General features: G+C 42.3%; 4 protein-coding genes across 7 annotated transcripts; all 4 read right to left on the bottom strand.

The window, feature by feature from the left end:
- Positions 1–17: 17 nt before the first annotated feature.
- Positions 18–5,697, bottom strand: LOC120693432 (nucleolar complex protein 3 homolog). The gene is made up of 13 exons (XM_039976860.1): positions 5,369–5,697; positions 5,075–5,250; positions 4,692–4,885; positions 3,987–4,195; positions 3,799–3,901; positions 3,435–3,598; positions 2,865–3,003; positions 2,548–2,718; positions 2,333–2,469; positions 1,851–2,165; positions 1,253–1,392; positions 775–872; positions 18–693 (listed from the first exon to the last, which is right to left on the bottom strand). The coding sequence occupies exons 1-13, from the start codon at positions 5,530–5,532 to the stop codon at positions 178–180; spliced, it is 2,526 nt and encodes an 841-aa protein (XP_039832794.1). The 5' UTR covers positions 5,533–5,697; the 3' UTR covers positions 18–177.
- A 1,472-nt stretch (positions 5,698–7,169) lies between these two features.
- On the bottom strand, positions 7,170–8,219 carry LOC120689171 (protein MAIN-LIKE 1-like). Its single transcript, XM_039971494.1, has 4 exons — positions 8,050–8,219; positions 7,646–7,947; positions 7,326–7,584; positions 7,170–7,175 (listed from the first exon to the last, which is right to left on the bottom strand). Exons 1-4 carry the CDS (start codon positions 8,107–8,109, stop codon positions 7,170–7,172), a joined length of 627 nt encoding a protein of 208 aa, XP_039827428.1. The 5' UTR covers positions 8,110–8,219.
- Positions 8,220–10,119: 1,900 nt separating this feature from the next.
- Positions 10,120–18,375, bottom strand: LOC120689856. 3 transcript variants are annotated; one of them, XM_039972288.1, is made up of 9 exons: positions 17,949–18,375; positions 14,540–14,625; positions 14,069–14,163; positions 13,071–13,967; positions 12,730–12,847; positions 11,939–12,166; positions 11,734–11,849; positions 11,408–11,539; positions 10,120–10,642 (listed from the first exon to the last, which is right to left on the bottom strand). In XM_039972288.1, exons 1-8 carry the CDS (start codon positions 18,291–18,293, stop codon positions 11,451–11,453), a joined length of 1,974 nt encoding a protein of 657 aa, XP_039828222.1. In that variant the 5' UTR covers positions 18,294–18,375; the 3' UTR covers positions 10,120–10,642; positions 11,408–11,450. The 3 variants fall into 3 exon arrangements, with proteins under 3 accessions (XP_039828222.1, XP_039828224.1, XP_039828223.1); XM_039972290.1 differs by lacking the exon at positions 17,949–18,375 and adding an exon at positions 16,049–16,944; XM_039972289.1 differs by lacking the exon at positions 17,949–18,375 and adding an exon at positions 16,049–16,930 and having other exon boundaries at positions 14,069–14,625.
- Positions 18,376–18,764: 389 nt separating this feature from the next.
- Positions 18,765–23,404, bottom strand: LOC120689857 (mitochondrial import inner membrane translocase subunit TIM22-4-like). Of its 2 annotated transcripts, none has more exons than XM_039972291.1 (4): positions 23,067–23,404; positions 21,651–21,841; positions 21,502–21,574; positions 18,765–19,129 (listed from the first exon to the last, which is right to left on the bottom strand). In XM_039972291.1, the coding sequence occupies exons 1-4, from the start codon at positions 23,209–23,211 to the stop codon at positions 19,044–19,046; spliced, it is 495 nt and encodes a 164-aa protein (XP_039828225.1). In that variant the 5' UTR covers positions 23,212–23,404; the 3' UTR covers positions 18,765–19,043. The 2 variants fall into 2 exon arrangements, with proteins under 2 accessions (XP_039828225.1, XP_039828226.1); XM_039972292.1 differs by lacking the exon at positions 18,765–19,129 and adding an exon at positions 20,646–20,708 and having other exon boundaries at positions 23,067–23,399.
- Positions 23,405–26,841: the final 3,437 nt, after the last annotated feature.

Below are 26,841 nucleotides of genomic sequence, written 5' to 3'. Positions count from 1 at the left end.
ATATTTCAGCATAATCAGAAGCAAAGTCAAGTTTTTCACTACGGTATCTTGTATAGAATCCAAAGGGTAGTAGAACCCAGTCCTATGGCAGTTAGCCACCACAAGAAATATGCCAAAATTGATAGAAGATTACAACCATTTAACCACTGGTGTACAAAGATCCACAGTACATAATGTCTAAACCCTTGCTACTTTTTTCTTAATGATCTTCGATTTCATGTTTTTCTTCTTCTGCTTCTTGTACTCCTTGTACATGTTTATGGATGACGATGTGTGGTTCAACTCGGCCCGCAACCTCTCATTCTCTGAGATACCTCTTAGTACTGCGAAATGGCTCTGCAACTTCTCTTCGAGCTCTTCTTTATCCACTGAGCAATCTGCCTTCTGAAGCACATCTGGGTTTAGCGCAACAAATTCCTTACCACGCCGCCTCTTTTTGAGATTCAGTGACAATGCTTTGCTGGCTGGCTTTGATAATTCCCGTTCGATTGACAAGTCTCTATATGCTTCAAGGGGGTTCACATTCAAAATCGGAACCGGGTTCTGGGTGGGATTCAAAGTTGCCATACTCAATATATTCGAAGCCATTGAAGAAACAGAGATATCATAGTGCTTCTCTAGGAGGCTGAGCTCCCAAAGAACTGACGCGAGTGCACCACTCAGATATGGATCTTTAGCCTCCGGGTTGTATTTCTGGATAAAAGAAAAGGACCATGATCAGAAAAAAAAATTACATGTTGATTGCCTATTATAGAAAGATGAGAAAACAAATACCGCAACTAAGCAAGACAGAGAACCGCCACCAGAATCATTTTCCAACATGTTACGGCACTTGCTATTCTTTTGCAGCAGATGCTTCAGTGTGACTAACGCTGAAATATTCGTCAAATATGTGCATCATGGTGTCAGCTAAATAAAGGAGAAAAGATTATGCTTTATAAAAATTCACATAACAGTGTAACACTAGCCAGGGGATGATGATCCGATGATGGAACAAATTAATAGATACAAGCATAATACTTGTATATTCAAGGCATAAGGACGAGCATATCAGTAGCAAACTACAGACAGCATCATATGGGTAGCATACTATGAAAACAGCTTATTGAACTATAAGTTGTCCACAGATACTTCTGCGCATCAATATCCCAGTCCATGCATTTTTGCATCCTACTACCAGTCAACAGTATGGTAGAAAGTTTGGCAGGTACCAGCTCAAAATAAGATAGCAACAATAGAACCCAGAACAAACCTGCAATGGCTTCTGCAGAGCCAAATGAAAGAGCAAATGTGGCCAAACGTTTTATAAAAGCAGCAGCTCTTAGCATATCCTGCTGCTTGCCTTCCCAAAGGAGTGTCTTTAGAGCATCTGCCAACACCTCACCACGATCCCTGAATGCAACAGGAAAGAGCTTCACTATGATAGATCATGGAGAATAACCAACATAATTGCCCCAAAAGTATTGAACATCATAAATTGATGTCTTGCATTGTCAAGGCAGGGAGGGGAAAAAGGGGAAAGACCACAACTACAAGCCATGAAAATAATGGATATCACTGTCTACATTATCAGAAATTCAAAATAGTAATTCATGAACATGAAACTAAATATTCTAAATTAAAAGCTTTTTTAGAATAAAAGATAAAGCATATGATGTACAAGACAAAATGCACTGTAGCACGTCCATGCGGATTAATGATAAAAAATTGCTATCTACTGAGTGTATGTTTGTTTGAAAGGAATAATGCAGTGACACCAAAATTATCTCGAATTATTCAGATAAATCGTAACTAAAAAAATAGATAGTTCTTCCTAATAACTAGCACCAAGATTAGTCAAAAGTCAAAACCTGTCAGGACGATACTCCAGTATGAGGTTATAGAGTTGTACAAAGAAATCCTGCAGGTCTACATTCAATGCTTCAAGGTTGCTCCTCCAGACTTTAAAGGCAACTATGCAGCATTGCATGCGTTCTGAGACAGACAGTGTGCTATCATGGGGTGTTCCATCCTGACGGTCGCTAAACCCAGAAAGCTTCTTGAGGCAAGCGATAAGTTCACCCATGAAATCTAAATCAATTAAATGTGAAAATTTTCCCAAACCCTCCAAGCATGGAGCGAGTAATAGGTGTGAGGCACCGGGGGAAACAATATTGACCTTGGACCTGGAGATTTTTAACAACACAAAACTGTCAGGGTGACAATTTTTTTTCCAAGACTAAGAGAACTTTCATACTATTAAATCAACACAGCTCAAGTCTAAAAATAAAACTCCGATCAATGTGATTTATTTGTTCTGCTACAACTATAGAAACCACAGTCAAGTACCCACCTTAAATTTGAAGTGCTCATGCTATGCTTCAAAATACGGAAGTATGTCTCAAATAGAGCAGAAAGTGTTTCTCTTTGTATCCTTTTTCTCTCCTTGGGATCAAGGGTGAAGGAAACTGCCCTAAGATCTGCATCAACCTGAAAAAAGATATAATGGAAGTTATTATGCAAATTCACACAGCAGTCTTATAAAAATTATGCCACATCTGATGTTACCTCCTCTCTAGCTTTTGAGATCAATTCCTGTCTGGTTTTCTTCTTATCACTAGCTGTCAATGGCTTTGGGGCCTCCTGATTTTGCCGATGTTTATTCTTCTTTGGTTTCACCTTTTGCTCCTCGGTTTCATCTTCTCCAAGATCTTCATCAAATCTCAAAGACAGGAAGACCTAACATAAAAGTCCCAGCGCATAGTCAGCAATTATATGATACTGACTCGTGTTCAGTTTTTTTTTTCACAGAAAAGTTACATGTACAAAGAATTTATAGACATTAACTTTCTGTGAAAGATAAGAAGACAATAATCACCACATACCTCAATGCTATCGGGATGGAGCTGGCAATCATTAAGCTTCACATGATCTGCAATCAACCTTACTGCTTCAATTGTTGCCTCACCGCGGTGTTTTCCTTCATTTATAAATATTGATCTTATTGTTTCACAACACATTTTCCTACAAGGAATTGTAAAAAGGCTGTAGGTTAGGTATGTGGACTACTTCAGCAATCGAATAGACTAGAAAAGTGTTCTTAAGCAAAAAAAAATCCAGTACATTTTCAGATGAAATACTCGTTTTACTAACTAGTTATAGAATGCTGTTAAAGAAGTAACAAGAAGTACCACAAGTGTTGTTGTGTATTATCATTTACTCTAATAAAAGGTCTGGGTGCCATATCCTTTTTAGTTGACAGGTTATGAAACTTCAGATATGATTTAGTTCACTATAAGAGCAACCAATACAGGTATTCTGTTCCCCAGCTCTATGGTGCATATTATTACTCCATGGTACAAAAAGTAAAGAAAGTAGTTTGACATGGTAGTCAGCTACATTATTGAAAAAATTTCATGCCAGCCTAAAGTAAATAGAGATAAAGGACAATTTACCTTACTAAATCGTCTGAGGAGCTTAAATTTTTTGCCACATTGGCCAATAGGCTTTCACGGAAATTAAAATGTGGAGCTGTATCTAATAAAGCGCACATGCATCGAACAGACACAGAATAAAAGTGGGGTTGCTTCTCCAATGATATCAATTTCTGTAGATATGCCTGAAAATAGACAAGAGAAGAAAATAAATTCAACTCTAGCAATCAGAACTTTGGAAGCTATCATGAGCATCAAAGTTGAAGGTCAAACAGATGTAAATTGGTACTTGGAAAAAAAGAGACATCTGGCTTAGTTCATGATCAGAGAAATATATGATCAACTTTCTTTCGCTAGGTACGAATGATATGAAGGAGATCAGGACCTTGTAGCAGCGGATAAGTGTGTACTCATAATATCTAGTTTTCTTCACATCTTTTGAAACTTCTACTGCTAGCTCCTTTTCTGTTAGTTGCCTAATCCGATAACTGCAGTGCACATACAATGACATGTATAAGTAACACGGGAAGAAAGAAATCGCTAAATAACAAATAAAAATTATCTGTCAGGTACCTTGGAATAATGTCCTTAAACACAGCAAGCAAGGACATCAGACCAAGTTTAACAACTTTTTGGTCTTTGTCATTGCTTATGCTTAACATATCATTCAGAGATCTAATATTCGACTCAGGATCTTCAAGCATAGCCATCCCCAATTCAGCAAGTTGGGCTTTCTTTTTTTCGAATAATTCCTCAGCTGAAAGTTCCTCCTTCACTTCTTCCTGTCATGCATAGTAAAAGGCATGTGAGAAAATTAATGTCAATTAGAACATGTGAAATTATGAACAAATCAGTTAAGAACACTGCCAGCCAAAAACCTATGTAGTTTGTTCAGATTGATCCAGTATTCGGTAGACACATCGAGATGGTTCCTTTGGCTCAAAATTCTCCTGTCTCATTTATTCTAACCTAAAGCATTATTATGTCAACATTAAGTTACTTAGCCTTTAAATCGGATATAGAACAGATATCTTGCTTAAGGTTGATGATGCCTAGGATTCTTACATATTTATGACCAAACATAGCACATAGCAAATTCATTTACATTATTAATATGATGATAAGATATATATCCTTACTCTAAACAAAGGAGCCAAAAGCTTGGTACATTTATTCTATCAACATGCTGTGAGCATGTAAAATAAATGAATAGCTAGAGGAGATTTCCAAAATGGAATTTTGACTGGGGCAAGCAATGAAAAGGAACCGAAGTATTACCAGCACATCTGAGTGTAGTTTCCCCTTTGGAACTTCAGTTTGGGGTTGTGTATTTTTCACTTTATCGCCTCCCTTTTTGTTCTTAGATTTGCCTGTCTGTTCATCTTTCTTAATACCCTGCTTGGTATCTGCACCATTCTCTTGAGCTTTAGACTTCATACTGCCCACATTTTCTTCAGACCTTGCTTTCTTTGCTGCATGTCATAACATGAATGTAGTATAGTTATGTAAGTAGATTAACACAACAAACAACATAAAGGTGAAAGCACATCGTTATTCTTCAGAATTCAGAAGTGATAGCATGTTTATTAAGTTTCAGCAAGTTTGCAAGTGCAGATGCAATGTCCAGTACGCTTCTGTTCTTCGCAGGGACAATGGTTTACCTCTATTGTAGACGAGCTCCCCTTGCAGGTTCTTGATGGGGAGCGCGTCGACGGGGTCCACTTCCAAATCGCCATCCTCCTCCTCCCTGGGCCGCCTCAAGGCTTTCCTCTTCTCGCGCTCTTCATAGAGGCGCTCGACCTCGGCCTCGTCGTGGCCGGCGGTCCTCTTGATATACCTTTAGGAACCAAACCGGGGATTCCACGCTCAATCAGAAAAGCAATGCAGCACCAAAGGGACGTGACGTGGGGAGTTGGAAGGCACGGTGCAGCGCGCCGCAGCCTAGCGACACCAACCTGTCGATGTGCTCCTGGTCGAAGTGGTGGAATTTGTTGAGGCTGTAGAACTCGATGTCTTCGTCGGAGACATCAACAGCGTCGTCGTCGACCTCCGGCGGCAGCTCCGGCGGGAGGATGACCTTGTTCTTGTCCTTCCTCTTGCTGCCGCTCCTCTTCCCCATCGAGGCCGTCGACGCAAGCCGCCGCTGGTCCCGGCTTGTCCAGGGAAGGAGAGGCGCGGTAGTGGGGGTTCGGGTTTAGGCCAGGGTTTCCCCGTTCGTCCGCAGCAGAGAGGCGGCGGCGGAGAGAAGGGGGAGGAGGAGCAAGTAGACGCACAGCCGCCGTGGGCTTTGGGTTGCTCGCTTTCCTAATGGAAACTGGGCCTTCACGTGGCCCGCACGTTCTCAGCCTGCCCTGCCTTCCGCATTTTTTTATTTTTATATTTTTCAAAATCATTTTTTACATAAATATATTTTCGATTTCATAATTTACAGTTTTGTACCCCTACCGCCCGGCTGCGGGGCGGCCGGCCCCCTGCCGCCCTGCTGCCGGGCGGTAGGGACCTGAATGTAAATAAAATTTATTTTTAATCGCATTTTGGCCCCTGGGGAGCGTGCCGCCGCCCGGTGGCGGGGCGGTAAGCCTACCCGCCGCCCGGCAGGAGGGCGGCAGGCCCCTCCCGCAGGTTAAACTTTGACCGGCAGTGCAGCAGTGCGGCATTAGATGTGATTTTAAATATTTTGGATAGAAATAAAAACCGTTAGTAAAGTAGATGAATATGAAAAGTATAACTTAGCAATTCATACACAAACGCAACTGAGAACGAAATAAGTGATGCATGAGAACGAAATAAGTATAACATGACGACATGTTCATAACAAAAATACAGAAACAACTAGAAGCACCTCCTAACCACCCCGGCCATGTCGACCTCTTTTAAGCTGTGCGTGGACGTGGTCTGTAGGGTATGTGTGTCGGTCTGGAGGCCCTATGTCTCTACCTAGACGTCCGGTGGCCACAGGTGTCTGGAAGGTAAGATCGGCCTGCTGGTTAGGTATAGAAAATAACCGACTCCGGTCTTCGAAGTTCGCCTCCAAGGTATCTTGTGTGGCCCCTATACAGTAGCAATTAAGATATCTTAATCATCGTCTTATAAGTCATCTATTTGGGTACATATTCATCATACGTACCTATTGGTGGTGGATACGAAGAAGGACACATATCAGGAAGCTGGTGGTGCGATCCTGTAAACCGTTCAAATTATTTAAAATATTCATAGAAATAAGAAGAACATGATAAAATTCGGGTTACGGATTAGGTATTTACCTTGCGTTCCTTCTGCTGTCGCCATAGGGTAATACGAAGAAGGTCCCGCATCATATAAGTGTTGTGATCCTATATGTAAATGCAAAAGGAATTAGACTTCATACCAAAATTAATTGAAATTAAGATATGGACTATATGTTTACCGAAATGTCGTGGTGGTGCTTGTGTTGGTTGAAATGACATCCCTGCAGCTAGTGCCATGGTACTAAATTGGGTCCCTCCGTGAGGTTGATAAGGTGGGTGTCTATCACCTGTATGGACTGAGAATTAATTGTTGTTATCAAAGTAGGAAGTCAGTAAGTATCCTCACGTACCTGGATAATGCTGCTGAGACCAATAAGGTGTTGGGGAAGACTGCTGCTGTGTGGGACCACAAGGAAACGAGGTCGAGGCTTGAGACGAATCGTAGGAGTTCTCGTACGATGTCCGGCTACCAAAGGCTTCAAGCATGGAATGAGCTCTTTGTTAAACTCGGGTCCAGGCCGACTCTTGCTCATTCCTATCCATCATAGATCCCGCTCGAATCCTCATCAAATTCGCCCTGGCATCTAGTCCATCAACCTGCACATTTCAAACTGCATGCAAGAAAAAGAAAGACATTAACACTCTAATCCAAAGTATTTGAAAAGCGATGATAACTTTGACTCACCGCCCCAGCTAGTGCATCATCTCTATGTCGCGCATAGCCATCATGTGGGGTCGCAACATGCGGTTGTGGATGCATATCAGCATATAGCAAGCGGCAACGAGTCTTAGGCTGGTACCAGCTCAGGTACGCCCTGTACGAAGCCTCTGTGTATGCAGGGGTCGGAAGCGCCACGTTCTCCTCTGCCTGGTCCCAGCCATCGACCCAAGGCTGCACCCTTGTCACCCACATGTTCGAGAAGGGTTGACCAGCCCTCGACAAACTAAATATTGATTAGTTAAAGCAGCAATGCATTATCACTGAAATGACATCTGAATCGTTACCTATGGTCATGACGTTGGACCCGATCCAATGCTGACAGCACAGGATACAACTGCCTTTGACCGAACTGCCTCCTGACTCTGTCCGGGCAGTGGGCCTCAATGTAAATGTCGTACACCAACGCTGTAGTTGACATCCAAAGGCCCTGGTCCTGAGAGCAAACCGAAGATATCCCGAACGGTGCACGAGTGTTTATAGCCAACTGGGAGTAGGGCTCCCACACAACGTTTTCAGGTGTCAACCGATCAAACTCAGCTACAAACTCAGGATAGGACCGCCGAGACTGTACGTGGGCCCAACTCTTCTGCACAAAATTAATAATATATACCAATAAGAAATACAAAGAGGGTCAAACAAAGCAATAGAACTGCCAACAGAATAGTACGAGTATCAGTCATTTCCGTACCTGACGAGCGTACCAGAGAGTCCCTATGGTGGGCCTATCATCCTCGGTGTCACCGTACATATCCGGCTCATACGGTGAGTGGTCGATAATCGGACGACCAATTGCTATCCTCTTGTACGACCAAAGCTGTAGCAGAATCGGACATCCTGTAAGAATTGCATTGTGCTTATTTTGCACCGATGCCTTGTAGAGGCCACGGTATGTGGCTGCAAGTACCGCTGAACCCCAACTGTATTGAGGCATTTCCTCCACAGCTACCTCTGCGATCTCCTGTGCGTAAGGCACAAGCACCCTATCCACATAGGCCTCATGTGAGTTATTGAACATTATGTATCCAAACAACCACAACATGTATGCCTCAAGGGATCGAGTGACGCTATCCTCATCAGCATCATGTGTCAAATTGTCGGACTGCATAGAAAAGATGAACATTTATGAGTACAAGATCAATTATAAAATAAAACCATAACGGCACTAGTCAAAAGCATAACTCTAACATTACTCATAATAAAATGAGGTATGTATCTGGAACTACAGAATCCATGACTTGGCAGGGCCTATTGCTTTTGGGTGCTCCTCTACATCAATCGCGATGTCAATATTTGCAAAACGCTCTTCTAGATCGTCCAACCACGTAGACGGGACAACGCGAGGCCCTACGGCATCCCCACTGATAGGAAGACCCAGCAGCATCGCAACGTCCTGCAGGGTCGGTGCCATCTCCCCATAAGGGAGGTGGAAGGTGTGTGTCTCAGACCTCCATCTATCAACCAGAGCCGTCAGTAGGGACATGTCCAGCTTTGCCAAACCACTCTCAGCAACACGACCTATAGTAAGAAGACCAGCCTCACTCAACCTAAAAAGTAGAACGATCAAAGGTAAGTACATTATGTAGGAAACATATATGAAACAAACGTATTCTCAGAAACATAATCCGACGACATATCACCTGGGCACCCATCGTGGGTCAACAGGAATCAACTCCGCTGGTGGACGTGGACGCAGCACGTTAAGTTTCACGCACTGAACCACTGCAAGGAAGGACCGGTGCGACGAGTCTATGACTCGGTCAAGTAGAGCTGGCGTATCTTCGGCTATACCTAACACAAAAATATAAGTTTTCTGTATTTTCTACAATTTATCTGAAATTTTCATAAACTTTTCTAGCATTTTCTAGCATTTCCTACAATTTTTGTACAATAAATTTTTATAAATAAAATTTTCTAACATTTTCTACAATTTTTCTGCATTTTCTACCATTTATCTGAATTTTTCATATACTTTTCTAGCATTTTCTACAATTTCTGAGCATTTTTTTAAAAATTTTCTCGCATTAAACAACTAATCAATACTACAAAAATGGTTGGTAAACCTAAATGGTTTTTCTAAAAACTAATCCTAATTCTACATAAATTATAATAAAAACAGTACCTAAATCGCTAAAATATCATTACTGCTGCATACACTAATTATAGAATTAAACATATAAAATATTTAGAATATGAAAGTTGAGAAATATTTATTACCTGCGGTTCCGATCCAAAATCCGGCAGGGTTTCGCCGCTGCAACTCCCTCCCTCACCCCTCCTCTCTCCCTCCCCCTCTCTGAATGTCGTGGGAAGCAAATGAGGGGGGAGGGGGAGCTCAGCCTTACCGCCCCCTGCCGGGCGGCGGGTAGGGCTACCGCCCCGCCACCGGGTGGCGGGTACCTGCCGCCCGGCTGCCGGGCGGCAAGCTCCCCCAGGGGCCAAAATGCGATTAAAAATAAATTTTATTTATATTCAGGTCCCTACCGCCCGGCAGCAGGGGGCCGGCCGCCCCGCAGCCGTGCGGTAGGGGTACGAAACTGTAAATTATGAAACCGAAAATATATTTCTGTAAAAAACGATTTTGAAAAATATAAAAATAAAAAAAACGCCTGCCTTCCTTGGTGGTAACCAGGCCCGCGGGCTTAACGGGTTGGTGCCAGCTGTTGGTTTTCACTTTTCAGCAGTGCATGAATCGTTTTTCTTTGCACTTCTCCTGTGACAGACTACTCAAAAAATTGAATAAAAAAAGACTACTAAAAAATTGAATAAAAAAGACCACTCAAAAAATAATATCTCTCTTTCTCTCGACTTTATGAACTACCTGCCAAATAAAAAGACTATATGAACTACGACTTGCCGACTACTATTCCTGCTTTTATGACTACTATGCCTGCTTTTATACATTTCAATTTTTACAACACAAACAGTGATAAAGGGGAAACAGTACAGCTCTCCGTTTCGCACCATTCAATCACAGTAGATCAACCACGCAAATGTGGTAAACAACGGATATACATCACAGAGCAAGTTGCAGACTGCAAGAGTTTGCTAGGCTGATGGTTGCCATGCTATACAGGAGCAGTTTCAGATCAGAACCAAAAAAAAAATGTATTGTTAGACCAGCACGGCAAAATCCTCCCGAATGATGGAGCTCGAGCTTCTCCCTTCGGTTACAAGGTCAGAATCAGATGGACACAAAAAAGTGCGATGACTGTATTACAATATGAAGATGCCACTAGTACATATAAAGGAGAGTCCACTTGACCACCTCTGGATTTGACTACCTGCGAGAAATGACTTTGATCAAATGAGACACAGCAAGAGAGACGACCGAGAACTTTCTAAGACATTAAATTCGTGCAAGGAGGGTTGGCAGTAACAAAATTTGTTCTTTTTTCTTCTAGTGGAAAAAGCTGACTGATTTCGGCTAATTCAATAGTGTTCTGTGAGAGAGAATAAGTCGGAATAATCCTGAAAGCAGATAAGCCAAACCAACCAGAGATTCAAGGGGTCCACAAATTACAACTTCCTTCCATGCATCATTAACCTAAACCAACATTTCAAGTTCAAGATGATGACGAGCTTTAAAATAACAAAGTTACTAAGAAATGCTTGGCAATAGTATTTGAAATCCTAGTATGAACTTTTCACAACCAATTTGAGTTTGGGGATGCACCAGATGTCGCAAAACCCTCACTAGGTTCTGTCATGATATTGCTTTTTAGTTTTTATAGGAAAGTGGATAAAATTGAAAATTCTTGAAAGAGCATAGTGCATAGTTATACTCTCAACATTTATTAAAGCATTGAATGTCGATGCAGGAGAAAACAAATCATTCCATAGACTTAGCAATCGTCACAGTTGAACCCTAACAATATCCAAGCCAACTAGGCCAACAAAGAATGAAGAAAGATGGGTGGACCAACAATGAAGAAAGACAAATCAACCAGGCAATGAAAAGGTAACAAGTGTACGGCAGCCAAAACTGCATGAAAGCAGCATCGACCATATCTTTCACGAGCAACATAATTTACAGTTTGGCCATTTACCTTTTTGCTCTTGTACACTACCATGCCCAGGGAAATGAAATGGTCATGTAGTGGTTGAACCGAATTGCCGAGGATCTCTCTTTCCCTTCGATCTTACAAACACCCCCCATAAGTAGTTCTCACCATCTATCCCTGTTACCACGATAGAAATTAGGAGCTTACTGAATGTGCATAGTACATTTGATATCTTCTCAGGATATTGAAATGTATTTGATTCCAAGTTTCCAATGCAGATAAATTGGGGAAGAACCATCAAATATAATGAGAAAGCAGTACAGGTCATTGCTTTTTTTTAATGAAAAGGAACAGAGAATAGAACCACTGACACTGAGAATCAGGAGGAAGCACTTCCGAGGAATATATCAACAACTTTATGCCATCAATATACGCCCTTAGAACATAATTGCTGGAGGCTTCCAATAAATCAGAGTGTTTTTCATGCCTAAAAACAAAAGAGTGAATTGGAAAAAATTATGTTTCAGCACATATCTATGTGAAAGAATCTTGGTGCGGAAACGAACAGAAACGTACCCATCAGGTTCATTAGAAAAGAAGAACAAGCCAATGTCTTCGTAAACTGGATTGGTAATCTCAAAAGACTTTGGCCAGTCATTCATTCGAGGTAATAACTGCAATTGTAGATTATTGGGTATCATCTTGACAATATCATAAACTTTGGATGACACTTTTGATGGAAACTGGGCTTTAAATTCACCAAGATTAAGATTTGCTCCAGCATCCAAGACATGAAAGCATCCCCTAAAGAGCAAAGGACAGTTAAACATTCCAGTCCAGGAATGCAGCATTGTTAGATTTTGTTACAAGCTACCAATACAGCATCAGAAATACAGATAACAACATGAAATATATGAAAATAGGGTTAGGTAAGGAATCACACAAGAGAAGAATAATGTCTTTTATGAAAAACATAAGTACCAGCAACATACTATGAAATATTACAAGACTACTATACTAGGCCAGATAGATATGCTTGCATACTACTATACTAGGGTGTTATTTATGAAGGGAGTGCATGTCAGACTAGGAAATTGTCAGGAATTGACCAGAAACAGTCATTTACTGAGTTTTGTCCAGAATTTACAGAAACAGCTACTTGCAGAGAAATTTTCCACCATGTTACATCACAATAGATTAACATGTAGCATGAAGCAGACTAAAATGATTACGCTTGACAACTTGAAAAAATTCATATCATTAAGAAACCAAGTATAGTTGATTAATTGCTGCAGCTGAGAATTCCATAATAAAGGTAAAGATTGTTGGGATGAAGTTATTGCAAACTACGAGGGTATACAACTCACTTCCAACAAATGGCACGTGGTGGGCGTCTTGTATACTCCACACTTGAATCGATGCAGAGTATCACGTCTCTATTCTGGTTCAGACTCTCCGTTTCAGATTTGCTTACAGTATCACCGTCTATTAGTACATTGAAAATGAACACAATGATGTCACTTGATTAGTGCAGTTAAATCTTCAGATTGCATCAGAAGTAAAATCTAAATATGGGGCAGAACTAAGTATATATCAAAACTAAGCCCTTTTTCAAATGTCATGATACTGGAGAATGGGAACTGAGCTGTTCCTTTGAGAACTGCAATGCTAAAAAATCAAGGTAGAATATGTTTCCATAGCGACGTACCTGAAGCACATAATGTTCCAGTTTCCCTAGGCCCATCCTCAATCTCAGAGTTGATTTCGCCTTCATGTGCTTTCACTATCTTCATTTCTCTAGCTTCTTGTTCAAACATGGAGTCAACATTTACTTTAACCAGTTCACTTGTTCTACATCTATGAATTGTAGACATGGAACCACCAGCTCTCGTGTCCCATTTCATGCTTATGCCATCAATCTTCGCCTGATCCTGATAGGTAGCAGCAGATTGTTTCATGCTATGCACTTGCGTTTCAGTCCTATTGGAGGATATGCACTTCATATTTGCCAACTGTTTCACATGCGGAGGAGATGCAGGATGAACTTGTCTTTGCCGTATAGCAAAATCTGGCCTGCCCTCAATCTTTGCCTGATCACGACTTGCAGCAGCACATTGTTTCAGGGCTTGCACTTGCATGTCACTCCTACTGGGGGATATTGATTTCATATTGGATGGCTGCTTCACGCTTGGAGGAGATGCAGGATGAACCCGTCTTTGCTGAGTAGCTAAATATGACCTATGCACGATTTTCGTTTGATCATGATTTGCAACAGCACATCGTTTCAGAGCTTGCACTTGTGTGTCACTCCTGCTGGGGGATACACACTTCAAATTGGATGAGTGTTTTGTATTTGGAGGAGATGGCGGGTGAACCTTACTTCGCTGCACAGCAAACCTTGACCTAACATACGATGGCCTCTCTCTACTCAATGATGCCACTTCTTCAGAAGAAATGAATTTCACTTTAGCATTTCCAAATTTATTTGAAGATCTGGGATCAATTTGATTCACCACATTGCTGTGACTGAGGTTCAACTTCACAGTTTCCCTTTCCTTCATGCTATCACAACCATGCCATGGGTTTTGGAGCTGAGTTTGCCCACCTTCATCATGATTAGATACGAACTTTGTAGTTGAGTCGAGTTTATTAATGATAGCAAAAGTGAGATAGGTGATCAAGACAAGTGGAAAAAAATTTATATACTTTGACTAGGTTTTGGGCACCCGTTAGCATATTCCTGGCATCCGGCACAATACCATTCATGTGGAATCACATATGTCACCACCTGCATACAATAACTTCGAATGGAAAACGACAAAACTCTCAGAGAGCTAAATAAAAAAAATTGCACATTCATTTTAAATAACTTTATTACCACAGAGTAAATTAAATAGAAATAACACATTATAAAGTAGCTAAGAAAGTTTCAAGCATAATTCATACACATATCTATCCTGAAGCCATACTGATTTCATATCATTACAGATATTCAGCTATCATCTACTTCTCTTGCTAGTTCCTGCTCTCAAGACATCATTATGTAGAAAAATGTCAAGCAATTAATCAGCATAAACACACACATATGCAAGGCAGATGGCCAGTTGTATAAGTAGATTTTTCAAGAACTTAGGATTTGAAAAAACAAAGGGGCAAAAACTAGATAGCAAGGAGTACCAGTGCTCATAAGCATTGCACCGAGCACAGTTTGCAATAAGCTCAGGCCTGCTACTACTGCCACATATCTCACACACCACGATGTCCTGCATGAAAGGGAAAATATAGCATAGCCAAATGTCAAAGACATAATTTTCGTGTTCATCTAATAATTTCACGAGGAAGAAATATACATTACAATAAGAACGTATGAAAACACATGACTTTGTCAAAGAAAATATCTGACAAAACTAATCCAATGAACAAATAGAACCTATCATTACACCAAACCAACTTAAAAAAATGCATTTATCTGGCTACGCATAAACAAAGGTATAAATAACAGCGGAGCATCCTAGCTATCACAAAAAAGTATGTTACTGAACTCCCATGTCCACACGAGTTATGGATTATCGGCAGAATACTTTTAATGTGAATTGGCTCTTACTCCATTATCAAGAATTATGGTGTTTTCAAATGTTTCCTAAGTCAAACCACAGAGGACATATTGATGAAAATATAAGAATAACTAGTCATGGTACCCCTCTTAATTAGCATTGTTCTACTTTTTTGCATAGTAATTATCCTCACATTAGTCTTTATATGGGAGGAAAAATCAAACTGGTCGAGCATGGCTGTGCTAAACCGTTGAGCCTCCGCTATTCCTGCCCTGAAAATGTTAATCAAAAGTTTCCTAACAAAGAGCACGGTATTGCTCAGTAATAGCTACTAACACAGTACAATAAAACTAACATGTACTTGCAATTAATGGCCATTAGCAGGATGGAACATTGAAGAATACAAAAACCTAAGCACTGAATTACTGAACAGGCGAACACAATAAGCAATCTAAGATTAGAGAAAACTAGAAACCCTATGATGAAACCGTCTAACTGATTTCATGTTTCTCGAGCAAGAATTGGACCGACTATAGAAAAAAGAAGCCGGTGAGATTAATTCCAAGGCTGCTTCAAATTACCGAGCATTATAACAGGGTAAAAAAATCAACACTGTAGAACACAAACTAGACCAAAAACATGATAGACCACCAGTAATAATCACATAAAGAAAGGGGAAGAACTCGAAAAGAAACGAATAAGGAAGCAAACCATCGCGCCACCGAGAAAGCATGAAGGGCGCGGAAAGTTGTGGGTTTTTGAGACCTTCCACACCCAAAATGCAGGAACCGAACCCAAGAAGGCGGGTTCGATTCCGCGAGCAAGAACGAAAAAGGCGCGGCCTTCCGAAACCCCACCAAAACCCTACCGCGATCACAGGAGGGGCCAAGAAACACAGCGCAACTAGAGAAAATGCACGAACCAACTAGCAGTTCCACATCAGGATCGCAACAAGATGCAACCTGATGGCACCCCGCGGCTCCTAGAACGGAAGATTTTCCCGAAAAACGAAAAAGAAGAATCAATGAACCGGGCGGAGAGAAGCACTCGCCGCACGAAGAAACAATCACGATCAGAAATGCAGTCCAACCATAGTGGGGAAAGAAAAGAGCCGCGAGAAGAAGTTCCTCACCATTGCGCCGCCGCGGTGCGAGTCCTAGACCAGGGAGACGAGATGCCTTGATTGGAGAAGGTGAGAGGGGGGTGGGTGATTGGCAGGTCAGGGGAGAGGGAGGAGCCGAGGAGGAACGGGGGCTTTCTGCCTTTCTCCTTGTGCCCCCTGTTTTCCGTTGCGAGCGAGCAGAGCAAGCGACACGAGTCAAATGATTTTCACCTCCTGCAGTATACATCGTGGAAGGTCCAAACTACCCCTCGGCTCACATGCTCGTTCACATACTCGTCTGTGCGTGTTCCTTCGTGAGTCGTGACGTAATTGTAATTCCAAAAAAAATGTTGGGAATAACCTGTGAGTTTTACTTATGTTTGAGTTGAATTCCACTCTTTTTTTTTATCTCAAGAGAAGTTCAGGTTAACATTATTATGATCAATCATTAGCTTAGTATTTTGTCACTTTCAAATTCCTTATATAGACACACATCCGTCAACGTCCATTGTTAAAATATTGCCCAACTTTCTTTAAAGGGAAAAGTCCACTTTACACTATCGAACTATCGCATAAGTTTGATTTCCAACATTTAACTACAAAACCGAATAACATAGACCATCCAACTATTAAAACCATACAAATTTGAATCTTGGGATGGTTTCTAAGGTGGTTTTGTATTTTGTGAGAATTAATAATATTCAAATTTAAACTAAAAAAATTATAAATAATTTATTTTAGATAAAAAAATACGAAAGGGGTATTAAAATTTTTCTAAAAATGCAACCTATCTATTGGCATGATATATTGTAGTAATTCAGATTATTTTTTTATTTTCATAATATTTGACTGCTTGTAGTTATGTTATTATTTTTGAATAACTAAGTTTTAAATAGAGCAATAATAGATAGATCACATTTTTAGAATAAATTTTGGTTCTAGTTTCATATTTTTTTGATTTAAAATGAATTAGATTTGATTTTTTAGATCTATTTAGAATTTTTAACTTTTAAAAAAATACAAAATCACCTTGGAAACCATCTCAATGTCCAAATTTGTCCGGTTTTGGTAGTTGGATGGCCTATCATATCCGGTTTTATAGTTGAAGGTTGAAAATAGGACTTTTGCGATAGTTTGAGGGTGTAATTCGGACTTTTCTCTCCTCCATTTATTTTGTTCTAAGAAAATATGTAAAGTACACATTTTAATAGCCTTGCATCACTGGTACACTATAAAAATGGATATTCGTTACCAAACAAAAAAAAGGAGCAAATCCATGGAGCGGATTAGAGTTGGCTTGGTCATAAATATACTGAGCATGTATACCACCGAGATGTTATTTATACGAAACAACGCAAACTTGCTAATAAAAAACCTAGCAAAATTTTGGATTAGAGTACCGTGATTTCTTTTTGGATTGTACTATTCGTGGTATGACATATTTAAGGGAAAATATGTGAAATTCCTTACAATACGATTTGATTGGATTTTGTGCATCTTTTTTTGACAAATAGTGCAAAACCTAGCAAATTTTAAGATTTTATGTTCAGGATCTAGAAGGGTTTGTGAGTTCCGCTTCAGGGTACACACGATGGATCATGGGGTGCTTCAGGGTGGATTAGTAGGATTTTTTTTTGAGAGAAAGATTAGTAGGAATTTGGGATTGGGGTGCTCCTCTATTTACCGTTTTTTTTTTAACAATCATAAAGGAAAGGAAGATAGTACTGGTATTTGGCAGACGTCGGTGTTGAGTTGATCGTACCCGACGCGAGCGCTACACACGTTCCTACACCTAAAGTGTGATAATTTGCGCGGTAGCGGCATCAAAATTAATTTGGAATTGCACTGTTTGATCAAATCACGAAGAAAGCAGAGCATATAAAACCGTCCTGACTTTGATTGGTTTGGAGATGAGTGAGGGGGTGCTCACATGGCTGGTCGATCGACTTTGATTGATTTGATGGAGATGGAGCGAACCGAACCCACAGTCACCGGCTGCTGGCTGCTTCCTGCCGTGCTTTACTGCTTTGCTAGTCCCATGACACTTGTCTGCCCATTGCATTCTGCCCTCGTAGCAGCAGAAGAGTAGGACTGTTAGGAGTAGCGAGCAGTAGCTCGCACTACTGGAGTACACAAGCACTACATAGGTAGGCTGAATGGTGCCATGCAGTGATGGCTGGAATGGATATAGGGTAGGTAGGCCGTGCGAGGCACATGGCTGAAAACCTTTTGCAGCTTCCACGGGCAGCAGCAGCTGCTCTCCAGTTTTATCCATCTCATGATGGAGAGGCCTTCAAGTTTTTATGGTCGGGCAACGAGGGTACTCCTCGATTCTATGGTGGATTGGTCTTTTTTTTCCCTTTCCTTTTTCTTTTTTCACTTTGCATGTCACACACTGACACGGGCATTCATTTCCGCCCTTTGCAAATTCATTCATATTTCATTTGGTACAAGTATTGTGCAATCAATCCATCCACCGCAAAAAGCTTTTCAGCAAAATATTACTTTCTTATACAGTGGAGCAAGCATGTTCTATGCCGTGGTCCAGATCTTGCGCATCCAACCGGGAGATCCACAATGAGCAGACTAGCGTGCAAGATAGTATCATATACACGATACACCTTCGCAAAAAACAAATATAACATATACACCAAACAAAATAAGCCCAAGGCCTTTCTTAGTGAGCTTTCAGAAAGCGCCTGGTGCGGCCCATGAGCGACGGAGAGCTAATATAGAAACCTGCTGCTGTCGACAACAACATGACACATTTGAGAACACAGTCGACGTCATCAATATTGTTTCAGGTGGACAATGAAGGTGCAGCATTCGAAAGTGCACCAGCGGTCCAGTTATAACTACAAAGCCAGGTAACAAATTGAAAATAGCAAAAACTTTACAAAATCTCTTAAGAGATGCCAATGCCTGGATGTTGCAAATAATCAGGTTCTTCTGCTCCTGTTGCTCATACTCTGCTACAAAAAATTTTTTTTGAAGAAAGCTTCATTTCAATTTGACATCACCCATTTCAAGTATGCCGATCAAAGAACTTATCAATCGCCACTGAGAAGGCAGCGAAGCCCGCACATCCAATGCATGTAGCTTTAGGGCCACCTGCAAGAATTTAAAAAAATCACATTAGGCATGATGTTCAAACATAGATACAACAGGACGACGACGACAACAACATAACTTTTTGTCCCAAGCGAGTTGGGGTAGGCTAGAAATGAAACTCAAAAGACACAAAGGTCATGGTTCAGGCACGTTGATAGCTAGTCTCCAAGCGCTCCTATCCAAAGCTAACTCCTCAGAGATATACCAATCTTTAAGGTCTCTCTTAACCGACTCGTCCCAAGTCCGTTTAGGTCTACCTCTACCCCTCTTTACCTTATCAACACGCTTTAGCACCCCACTAAGCACCGGCGCCTCCGGAGGCCTCCGTTGAATATGTCCAAACCATCTCAACCGATGTTGGGTAAGTTTCTTCTCAATTGGTGCCACCCCTACCTTTTCCCGAATAGCTTCGTTCCGGACTCTATCCCTCCTTGTGTGCCCGCAAAACTACCGTAACATCTGCATCTCTGCTACACTCAGTTTTTGTAGACCAACATTCAGCACCGTATAACATCGCCGGGCGAATCGATGTCCTATAGAAGTTACCTTTTAGCTTTTGTGGCACCCTCCTGTCACAGAGGACACCAGAAGCTTGATGTCATTTCAACCAGTCAGCTGAGATTCTATGTCTAACATCTTCATCAATGTCGCCATCCTTTTGTAGCATCGAACCTAAATACTGAAAAGTGTCCTTATGGGCCACCACTTGACCATCGAGACTAACATCACCACCCTCGTGCCTAGATGCGCTGAAATCGCACATCATGTACTCGGTCTTGGTCCTACTAAGTCTGAACCCTTTTGACTCTAACGTGCGTCTCCACAGCTCTAACTTCCTATTTACCCCTGCTCTACTCTCGTCCACTAGCATCACATCATCAGCAAAGAGCATACACCAAGGGATATCACCTTGTATGTCCCTTGTGACCTCATCCATCACCAAAACAAATAAATAAGGGCTCAATGCCAACCCCTGATGTAGGCCTATGTTAATAGAAAAGTCAGTAGTGTCACCACCACATGTCCGGACAAATGTCATCGCATCCTTGTACATATCCTTGATGAGGGTAATGTATTTAGTTGGGACTTTGTGCTTCTCCAAGGCCCACCACATGACATTTCTCGGTACTTTGTCATACGCCTTCTCGAGGTCAATAAAGACCATGTGCAAGTCCTTCTTCTGCTCGCTATATCTCTCCATCAATTGTCGTATTAGGAAAATCGCCTTCATGGTCGACCTTCCAGGCATGAACCCAAACTGGTTTTGGGTCACACTTGTCACTCTTCTTAAGCGGTGCTCGATAACCCTCTCCCAGAGCTTCATCGTATGGCTCATCAGCTTAATCCCACAGTAGTTAGTACAACTCTGAACATCTCCCTTGTTTTTGAAGATCGGTACTAATATACTTCTTCTCCATTTTTCAGGCATCTTGTTTGACCGAAAAATAAGGTTAAACAGCTTAGTTAACCATACTATCACTCTTTCACCTAGGCATCTCCACACCTCAATAGGGATACCATCAGGGCCCATCGCTTTACCGCCCTTCATCCTCTTCAAAGCCTCCCCGATCTCTGCCTCCTGAAATCTCCTCACAAAACGTCTGTTGGTATCGTCAAAAGAGTCATCTAGCTCAAAGGTAGTGCCCTCATTCTCCCCTTAATAGATACAACAGGACTGCAATATAGAAAATGTCTACTCATTCTAAGCTAGTTATCTAAGCAGGAATGGAAAATTAAGGGATAGAATCATAGAAAACGTGTATGTCACTATACATACAAAAGGAACAGAAACATCTTTCAACTTCAGGCTATAGTCAGAAATAATACAGAACACTTCAGTAAGTTCAGCTATCTGAACTCGGAGACATGGCAGATACATAAATAGTTGGAAGAAAGCTACTAGAGATGTCAAAGATACCCATCCACCCCAATCCATACAAAATACAAGTTCAACCAGTGGCAGATCCAGGGACGAGACTGAGCCCAGGCAAATGTCAAGCAAGATGCTCTCTTCCAATGTTGTCTTCTACAGAAGGATGATTTGAATAAGCCTAGAGCATAGTTTTTTTTGAGATATTGATTGAGAGCCCAGGCGGGTGCCCAGGGTCGCCGGGCTCTGGGTCCGCCACTGACTCCAACATTTGCACCACGGGCTTTAAGGTAGTGTTTGGTTGGTGGGACGGCATGGAGTGGAATAGAGCAGCTCCATTCTTAAGATTGTTTGGTTGGAGTGCAAGGGGATGGAGCGGTTCTAGACGAGGAATATTCCTTAGAGATTCAGGAAGTTGTCTTGGGAACTTCAGTATAGGTTGATAATAAGTTGAGACAATTGTCTCATGATTTCATAGATAGTGACATGGCAAAATAGTTACCTTTTACTGCTAAAGCTCCTCCTGTGACACAGCCAGCTACTGCTGTATTGGTAGTGTCATGCTTTGCCCGAGCCTGCAAAAGCACGAGAATACCAAGTTCATATCGGAAGAGAACGTGTAGAAAATTCATGAATACAAGAAATGTTAACCTTCTCTATGACACATTCAGCTGCTGAGAAAATCAGGCCCATGACCGCAAAGGTTTTGGCATTGCTTATACTTCTCCTACCCATCTGTTTTGCTGTGTATACTATTTGTTGCCTGGCTGTCATTTCCTCTGCCATTATTGGATTGTCCAGAGCTCCAAAGAATAGTCCCATAAGTACACCAAGACCACCTCCTATTGAATGTGAGGATACTGAGTTAATACAGGTTATCCAAAAAAAAATGTATACCTCTATCTAATGATCGTCAGGATGGCCAAGGTAACCAGTTGGTACTGTAGGCTATTTAGCTTAAGGTAAGAGAACATGGTTTTCATCCTAACCTTGGGTAACCAAACATTAGATCTTAATGTCTGTCATTCTGACAATACTACTCCAGACTGTACGCAACCACTGACAAATGGGTTATATTGATGATAAATACAGTGCACATTGTGTATATCAGTATTCTCTTATAACTCATTTTGAGAAACAGACATGTTGTGCACAAAAAATAACACTGCTATGCTAGAAAAAATTGTACTCTACAGGCCTTTCTAGATAGATTGAAGCATTCAAGAATAAAGCTTCCTTCAATAAACTAACCATCAGTTTCCCTCACAATTGCTTGTAGTGAGTAAACTTGAAATAAATCAGATTAAATATGAGCTTGAATTTTACTGGCTATAGAAAAATGCCATTGTATGTTTATTGCTCCATGCTTATAGCAACACTGAAGGTCAAAGAAGAAAACATTGAAGGGAGTGCACAGTTAATACAGCCTATGGGCAATTTCTTCCCAACCTACTTGAATTTTTTTGAACCAATTCATTGAGCATATTCCATGACTATCAATTACCATGACAAAACTATTAAAAAATTAAGTTTATCTTAGGCAAGTTCACTTCAAACATACTCAAGCAGCATATCACATTTAAAATTAAACTCCATTTCAAGGGATAACAAGATTTTCTTTGATATAGTCCAAAAATTTCTAAAGATATCTGAACAGGCAAAAGGAGAACACACAAAATGGTAAGCATAAAACCAATTCTCTAATTGACGCATTAGCAAACAAAATTATGCTCATTCCTTACAAAACGAGCTTTATTTGTTTTGAACTCTTTTGACAAACCAGGGAACAACTACCCAAAACCATATAACCAATGAACCACCGCTGCAATATCCCACAAAGAATGAGTACCAGACCTCTCAATATCTCAAGCACCATCCAGTCTCCAAATTCTCAATGGATTAACATTTTTTTGTCCAAAGCATGGCAACTGTTAAGCTTCTTCATCAAAATGTTTTCTTGGAAAACTTCGTTGGGGACTAGCTACGTAATTGTAGAAACACCACTGACGACGCTCAAGAAAAGGAAACAAAGCCGGAGCTACCGGGCTCAAGAGTAGTGTGGCTCACCCATGACGCCACTAACGACGCTGCGGACCACGCAGTTGTTCCAGATGTCCTGCCCCTTGATCTCCTCCGCCGTCGGCATCCGGATCGGCTCCACCGCAGCTGCCTGGCTCGCCGGCTCGTACATCTGGCCCTCGAGATTCGGCATCTTCGCTGGCGGAGGGGTGTGGGTCTCGCCGGAGCTGGGGTGGGAAACGGGGCAGCGGATCTACTCAGGGTTTGTTGGGTTTTGGAGAGACGGCGGCGGCTGGGTGCGGGCTGCCGGGCTGTGGAGCTTTGGTGAATTGGTGGTGCTCCATCAGGAGGGGAACTGAACGAATCAATCGAAAGGCGACGCCCTCGCGAATACGCGATAGAGAGGATGTTGGCGTAATCACGAATATTATGTTTTACACATTATCTGTAGTACTCCCTCCATACTTGAAAAGAATGTCGTTTTGGACAGCGACACGGTCTCCAAAACTTAACTTTGACTTTTTATTTTTATAAAAATTTATCGCAAAGTGATATATTTATACTTTTATGAAAGTATTTTTCAAGACAAATATATGAATATTTTGAAACTCGCCAACTTAAAAGTTATTCATGATTTATGTTCCCAATGTTGGACCCAAACCTTGTCCAAAACGACATTTTTTTTAGTATGGAGGGAGTACGTGTGGTTACAGATGAAATTAGGATAGCTATAAACCCTAAATTCTAGCTGGCTGTACGAGAAAATAGGAATTGAGATTACTGCTGTTATTCTAGTCGTCGTTTGATCGATCATCATCGGAGCCGGCCACCAGATTCTGCCGCCGCCGCCAAGCCACCAGCCTGCTACGTACCACCACTGCACCATCCATCGATAGCCATGGACCGCTTCGCTGAGATTGAGGGAAAGAGGGTGTACGACCCGCTATACAGCTTGTGCCGCGCGGGCCACGACAACTAGCTTCTCCGTCGGCGAGCACGGGGAGGTGTTCGCGAGTCACCTAGCGCTCCGATCAATGAGCAGATGGGTAGTCAGAACAAGAAAGATATACATCAGGAGCTAGCTGATTTCAGGAGGGGGCGATCACATGGAGATGGGAGTGGCATGGGAGGGAGCGATAACAGGCATAGGACAATCACAGGTCAGGGAGGGGTCGATCACAGGTAAGGACGATTACAGGGAGGTGTCAGTTAGGGAGGGACTATGGATGGCAGAAGGGCAGAGCGCTGCAGGTGGCGGCGGGCAGAAGGAAGCGCACGAGATAGGCCACGGGATCACGATGGTTCCCCTAAAATTATCCTTGAGGGACCAACTTTTATGGTTCCCCTAAAATTATCCTTGAGGGACCAACTTTTTATTTTTTTGAAGTAAATACGGAGAAGAGATGGAGTTTGTTTTGCCTCCGTATATCTATTTGGGTATTGGCAAACAATAAAGTTTTGGAAAGAAAATATTGGGAATTGTTGGAGATGCTGCTAATTAAAAATAACTAGAGAACAATCTTTCAAATATAACTTTTGCTAATACTCACTAAAAATGTCTTTACTAGGAGATACGCTTTAAGAGGAAACGAGAGTAGTAGACAAAGCGAGGCAGCGCAGCTGCAGGTAAGGTGGGGCACAACAACAGGCAAGGTGGTGCGGGGCAGCGCAACAGCTAGAACGGGGTGGCAACAGCATGCGGATAGGGCAGTGCAGCAAGCTGGCGGGGCGCACCAGCAGGCGGGCAGGGTGGGGGTGGCGAAGCAGTAGCCGGGTGAGGCGGCGCAGCAGCAGGCAGACGGGGCAGCATAGCAAGCAAGTCGGTGGGGCAACACAACAGCAGACAGGTGGGGCGACGCAGCAGCAGGCAGGGTGGGGGCACAACAACAAGCAAGGTGGTGCAGGGCAGCGCAGCAGTTAGAACGGGGCGACAGCAGCAGCGGACAGGGCGATGGAAGGGCGGGGCGGCGCAGCAGTAAGGAGGCGTTTGTTTGCCTGCATCCAGGCTGCCCAGGCTCACGGGATACAATGTTGGCTTGTTTGGTTAGTTGTACAAGCACCTCAGCCAAGTTCTGGAGATGCAAAATGAGGCCCTCAGCCAGGCTCCGTAGGAACGAGGTTTCTTTTCGTTTGTGCTGAGCCAGGCTCGTCACATGCGTCTGCACATGACAGCCTGCACCATGCAAGAGATAGTGATGCGGGGCAATAGCTAAATCAAACAGCTTCTCTTCAACACCTGCATGAGTGGATACGGCAACCAAACAAAAGTGTGCCACATCTATTAAACCTGGCCACCGTGGGTCTGGACTGCTAAAACGAGCCAGGCTACGTTGGGAAGGAAACCAACCACGCCCTAAGCGGGCGAGGCGGTGCAGCAGCAGGCGGACGGGGAAGCCTAGCAAGCAGGGCGAAGCGGCGCAGCAGGCGGCCGGCTGACCGCCAGGTGGCCCTGTGCGCCGGAGCAAGACGTCATCAGGATTGCCACCGCTGGTCCCTCGTGAGCAGGCGTGGAAGTGTGATGCAGTCCAGCAGAGGGAATGTGACAGAACCTCCCGAATTAATCCAGCTCAAATACGCTAACCCTTCTCATAAACGCAATACGAGTTAACACGCACTTCAAATGGAGTAATCCGGCAGCGCTGTCGGATAAAATCCGTAATAATCCACGTACGCGTCGATCGAAACCCAAAGTTTACATGCAACTCACACGAAAGTGAGTCCAGAGAGTACAATATTTCACAAATATATTACATTACCGAGTCTTAACTTAATTATTACAAACCAAGTTCGAAATCTCAGAAAGGTGCGTGAAAATCAAATTTAAAGAAGTTCAGAGTTCAACTACAGCGGAAATAAAGCGAGTTCTAAACGACGATACAAGATGTCATGATGAAGCCCGTACATGACATCACTCGGTATTGTCATCGTTGGCCGGAGTCGGATCCCACTCCACCGACCAACCAGGTGGTAAAGTACACGACCAAGTCAAGCTAGCTATCTGATCTTCAAACGTATCACCTAAAAACAAAGTTGAGCCACAAGCAAGGCTGAGTATAATAATACTCAGCAAGGCTTACCCGACTATGGGTATACTTAGCCCACTACCTAGACATGCAAGGCTTTTGGCTGGAGGGGTTTATTTCGCCGAAAAAGCAACTAAGAGTAAATCCTTAATTTCCGATTTTAGCTTCAAAATTCTAGTTCAATTAACCCCCTAAGTGAGCATCTATCCAATAGCATATATGGTGAAAAACAATTATTTTTCATCATTCAACCATATTCCTCATCATCATTGTTTCACTTCTTACTCAATGTGGCAAAAGTGTTAAGCAGTCTCATTGTCCGTGAGCGGCGGAACGATTCGAATCGAGTTTATTAACCTTGCAAGGCAAACCTAACCCACACGCATCGAGAGCGAAGTCACCCACGCAACATTTCCCCTTTCTTATCGTTTCGCGGGACAGGCCCACCGCCCTCGACTACAAGTACGATAACTCTGCACCGGCTGACGGTGGGGTGGTATGTCCCACGCTCCGGTCCAATCAGGTACTTAAGCTTACCGATTACCATATTTCTCGGCATATGGTTAGTACGTTCAAACGCTTAACAACCACTACCACACACTGCAGCCTTAGTACATTGTCACTAAACCGATGGGGTCCCATGATCCCGCTGTGAGCCTTATGATTGCAGCATGTAGTAGACATTCAACTCCTATAAGCTCGCGAGTGACAGGAAATCACTCGACTTCTACCGAATCAGTAGCATAGCCATCTAGCGACCTACACATACTAGTGTTAAAACATAGGTATCTAGGATCATG

This window comes from Panicum virgatum, chromosome 9N, assembly GCF_016808335.1.
Source record: "Panicum virgatum strain AP13 chromosome 9N, P.virgatum_v5, whole genome shotgun sequence".
Taxonomy (NCBI): domain Eukaryota; kingdom Viridiplantae; phylum Streptophyta; class Magnoliopsida; order Poales; family Poaceae; genus Panicum; species Panicum virgatum.
This window is presented reverse-complemented; position numbering and strand designations above follow the sequence as displayed.

Excerpts from the sequence above, each read along its gene's own strand:
- LOC120693432 (XM_039976860.1), bottom strand. The coding sequence starts at position 5,532 with ATGGGGAAGAGGAGCGGCAGCAAGAGGAAGGACAAGAACAAGGTCATC. Across the intron at positions 4,196-4,691 it reads AACTACACTCAGATGTGCTG|GAAGAAGTGAAGGAGGAACT; the intron begins GTAATACTTCGG and ends TATGCATGACAG. Across the intron at positions 3,902-3,986 it reads TTTAAGGACATTATTCCAAG|TTATCGGATTAGGCAACTAA; the intron begins GTACCTGACAGA and ends TGTGCACTGCAG.
- LOC120689171 (XM_039971494.1), bottom strand. The coding sequence starts at position 8,109 with ATGTACGGTGACACCGAGGATGATAGGCCCACCATAGGGACTCTCTGG. Across the intron at positions 7,948-8,049 it reads CTCTCTGGTACGCTCGTCAG|AAGAGTTGGGCCCACGTACA; the intron begins GTACGGAAATGA and ends AATTTTGTGCAG. Across the intron at positions 7,585-7,645 it reads GTCCAACGTCATGACCATAG|TTTGTCGAGGGCTGGTCAAC; the intron begins GTAACGATTCAG and ends ATCAATATTTAG.
- LOC120689856 (XM_039972288.1), bottom strand. The coding sequence starts at position 18,293 with ATGGATAAAACTGGAGAGCAGCTGCTGCTGCCCGTGGAAGCTGCAAAA. Across the intron at positions 12,848-13,070 it reads TGGAACATTATGTGCTTCAG|ACGGTGATACTGTAAGCAAA; the intron begins GTACGTCGCTAT and ends ATGTACTAATAG. Across the intron at positions 11,540-11,733 it reads GCTTCCTCCTGATTCTCAGT|GGATAGATGGTGAGAACTAC; the intron begins GTCAGTGGTTCT and ends TCGTGGTAACAG.
- LOC120689857 (XM_039972291.1), bottom strand. The coding sequence starts at position 23,211 with ATGCCGAATCTCGAGGGCCAGATGTACGAGCCGGCGAGCCAGGCAGCT. Across the intron at positions 21,575-21,650 it reads CTGAATGTGTCATAGAGAAG|GCTCGGGCAAAGCATGACAC; the intron begins GTTAACATTTCT and ends GTGCTTTTGCAG. Across the intron at positions 19,130-21,501 it reads AGGAGCTTTAGCAGTAAAAG|GTGGCCCTAAAGCTACATGC; the intron begins GTAACTATTTTG and ends AAATTCTTGCAG.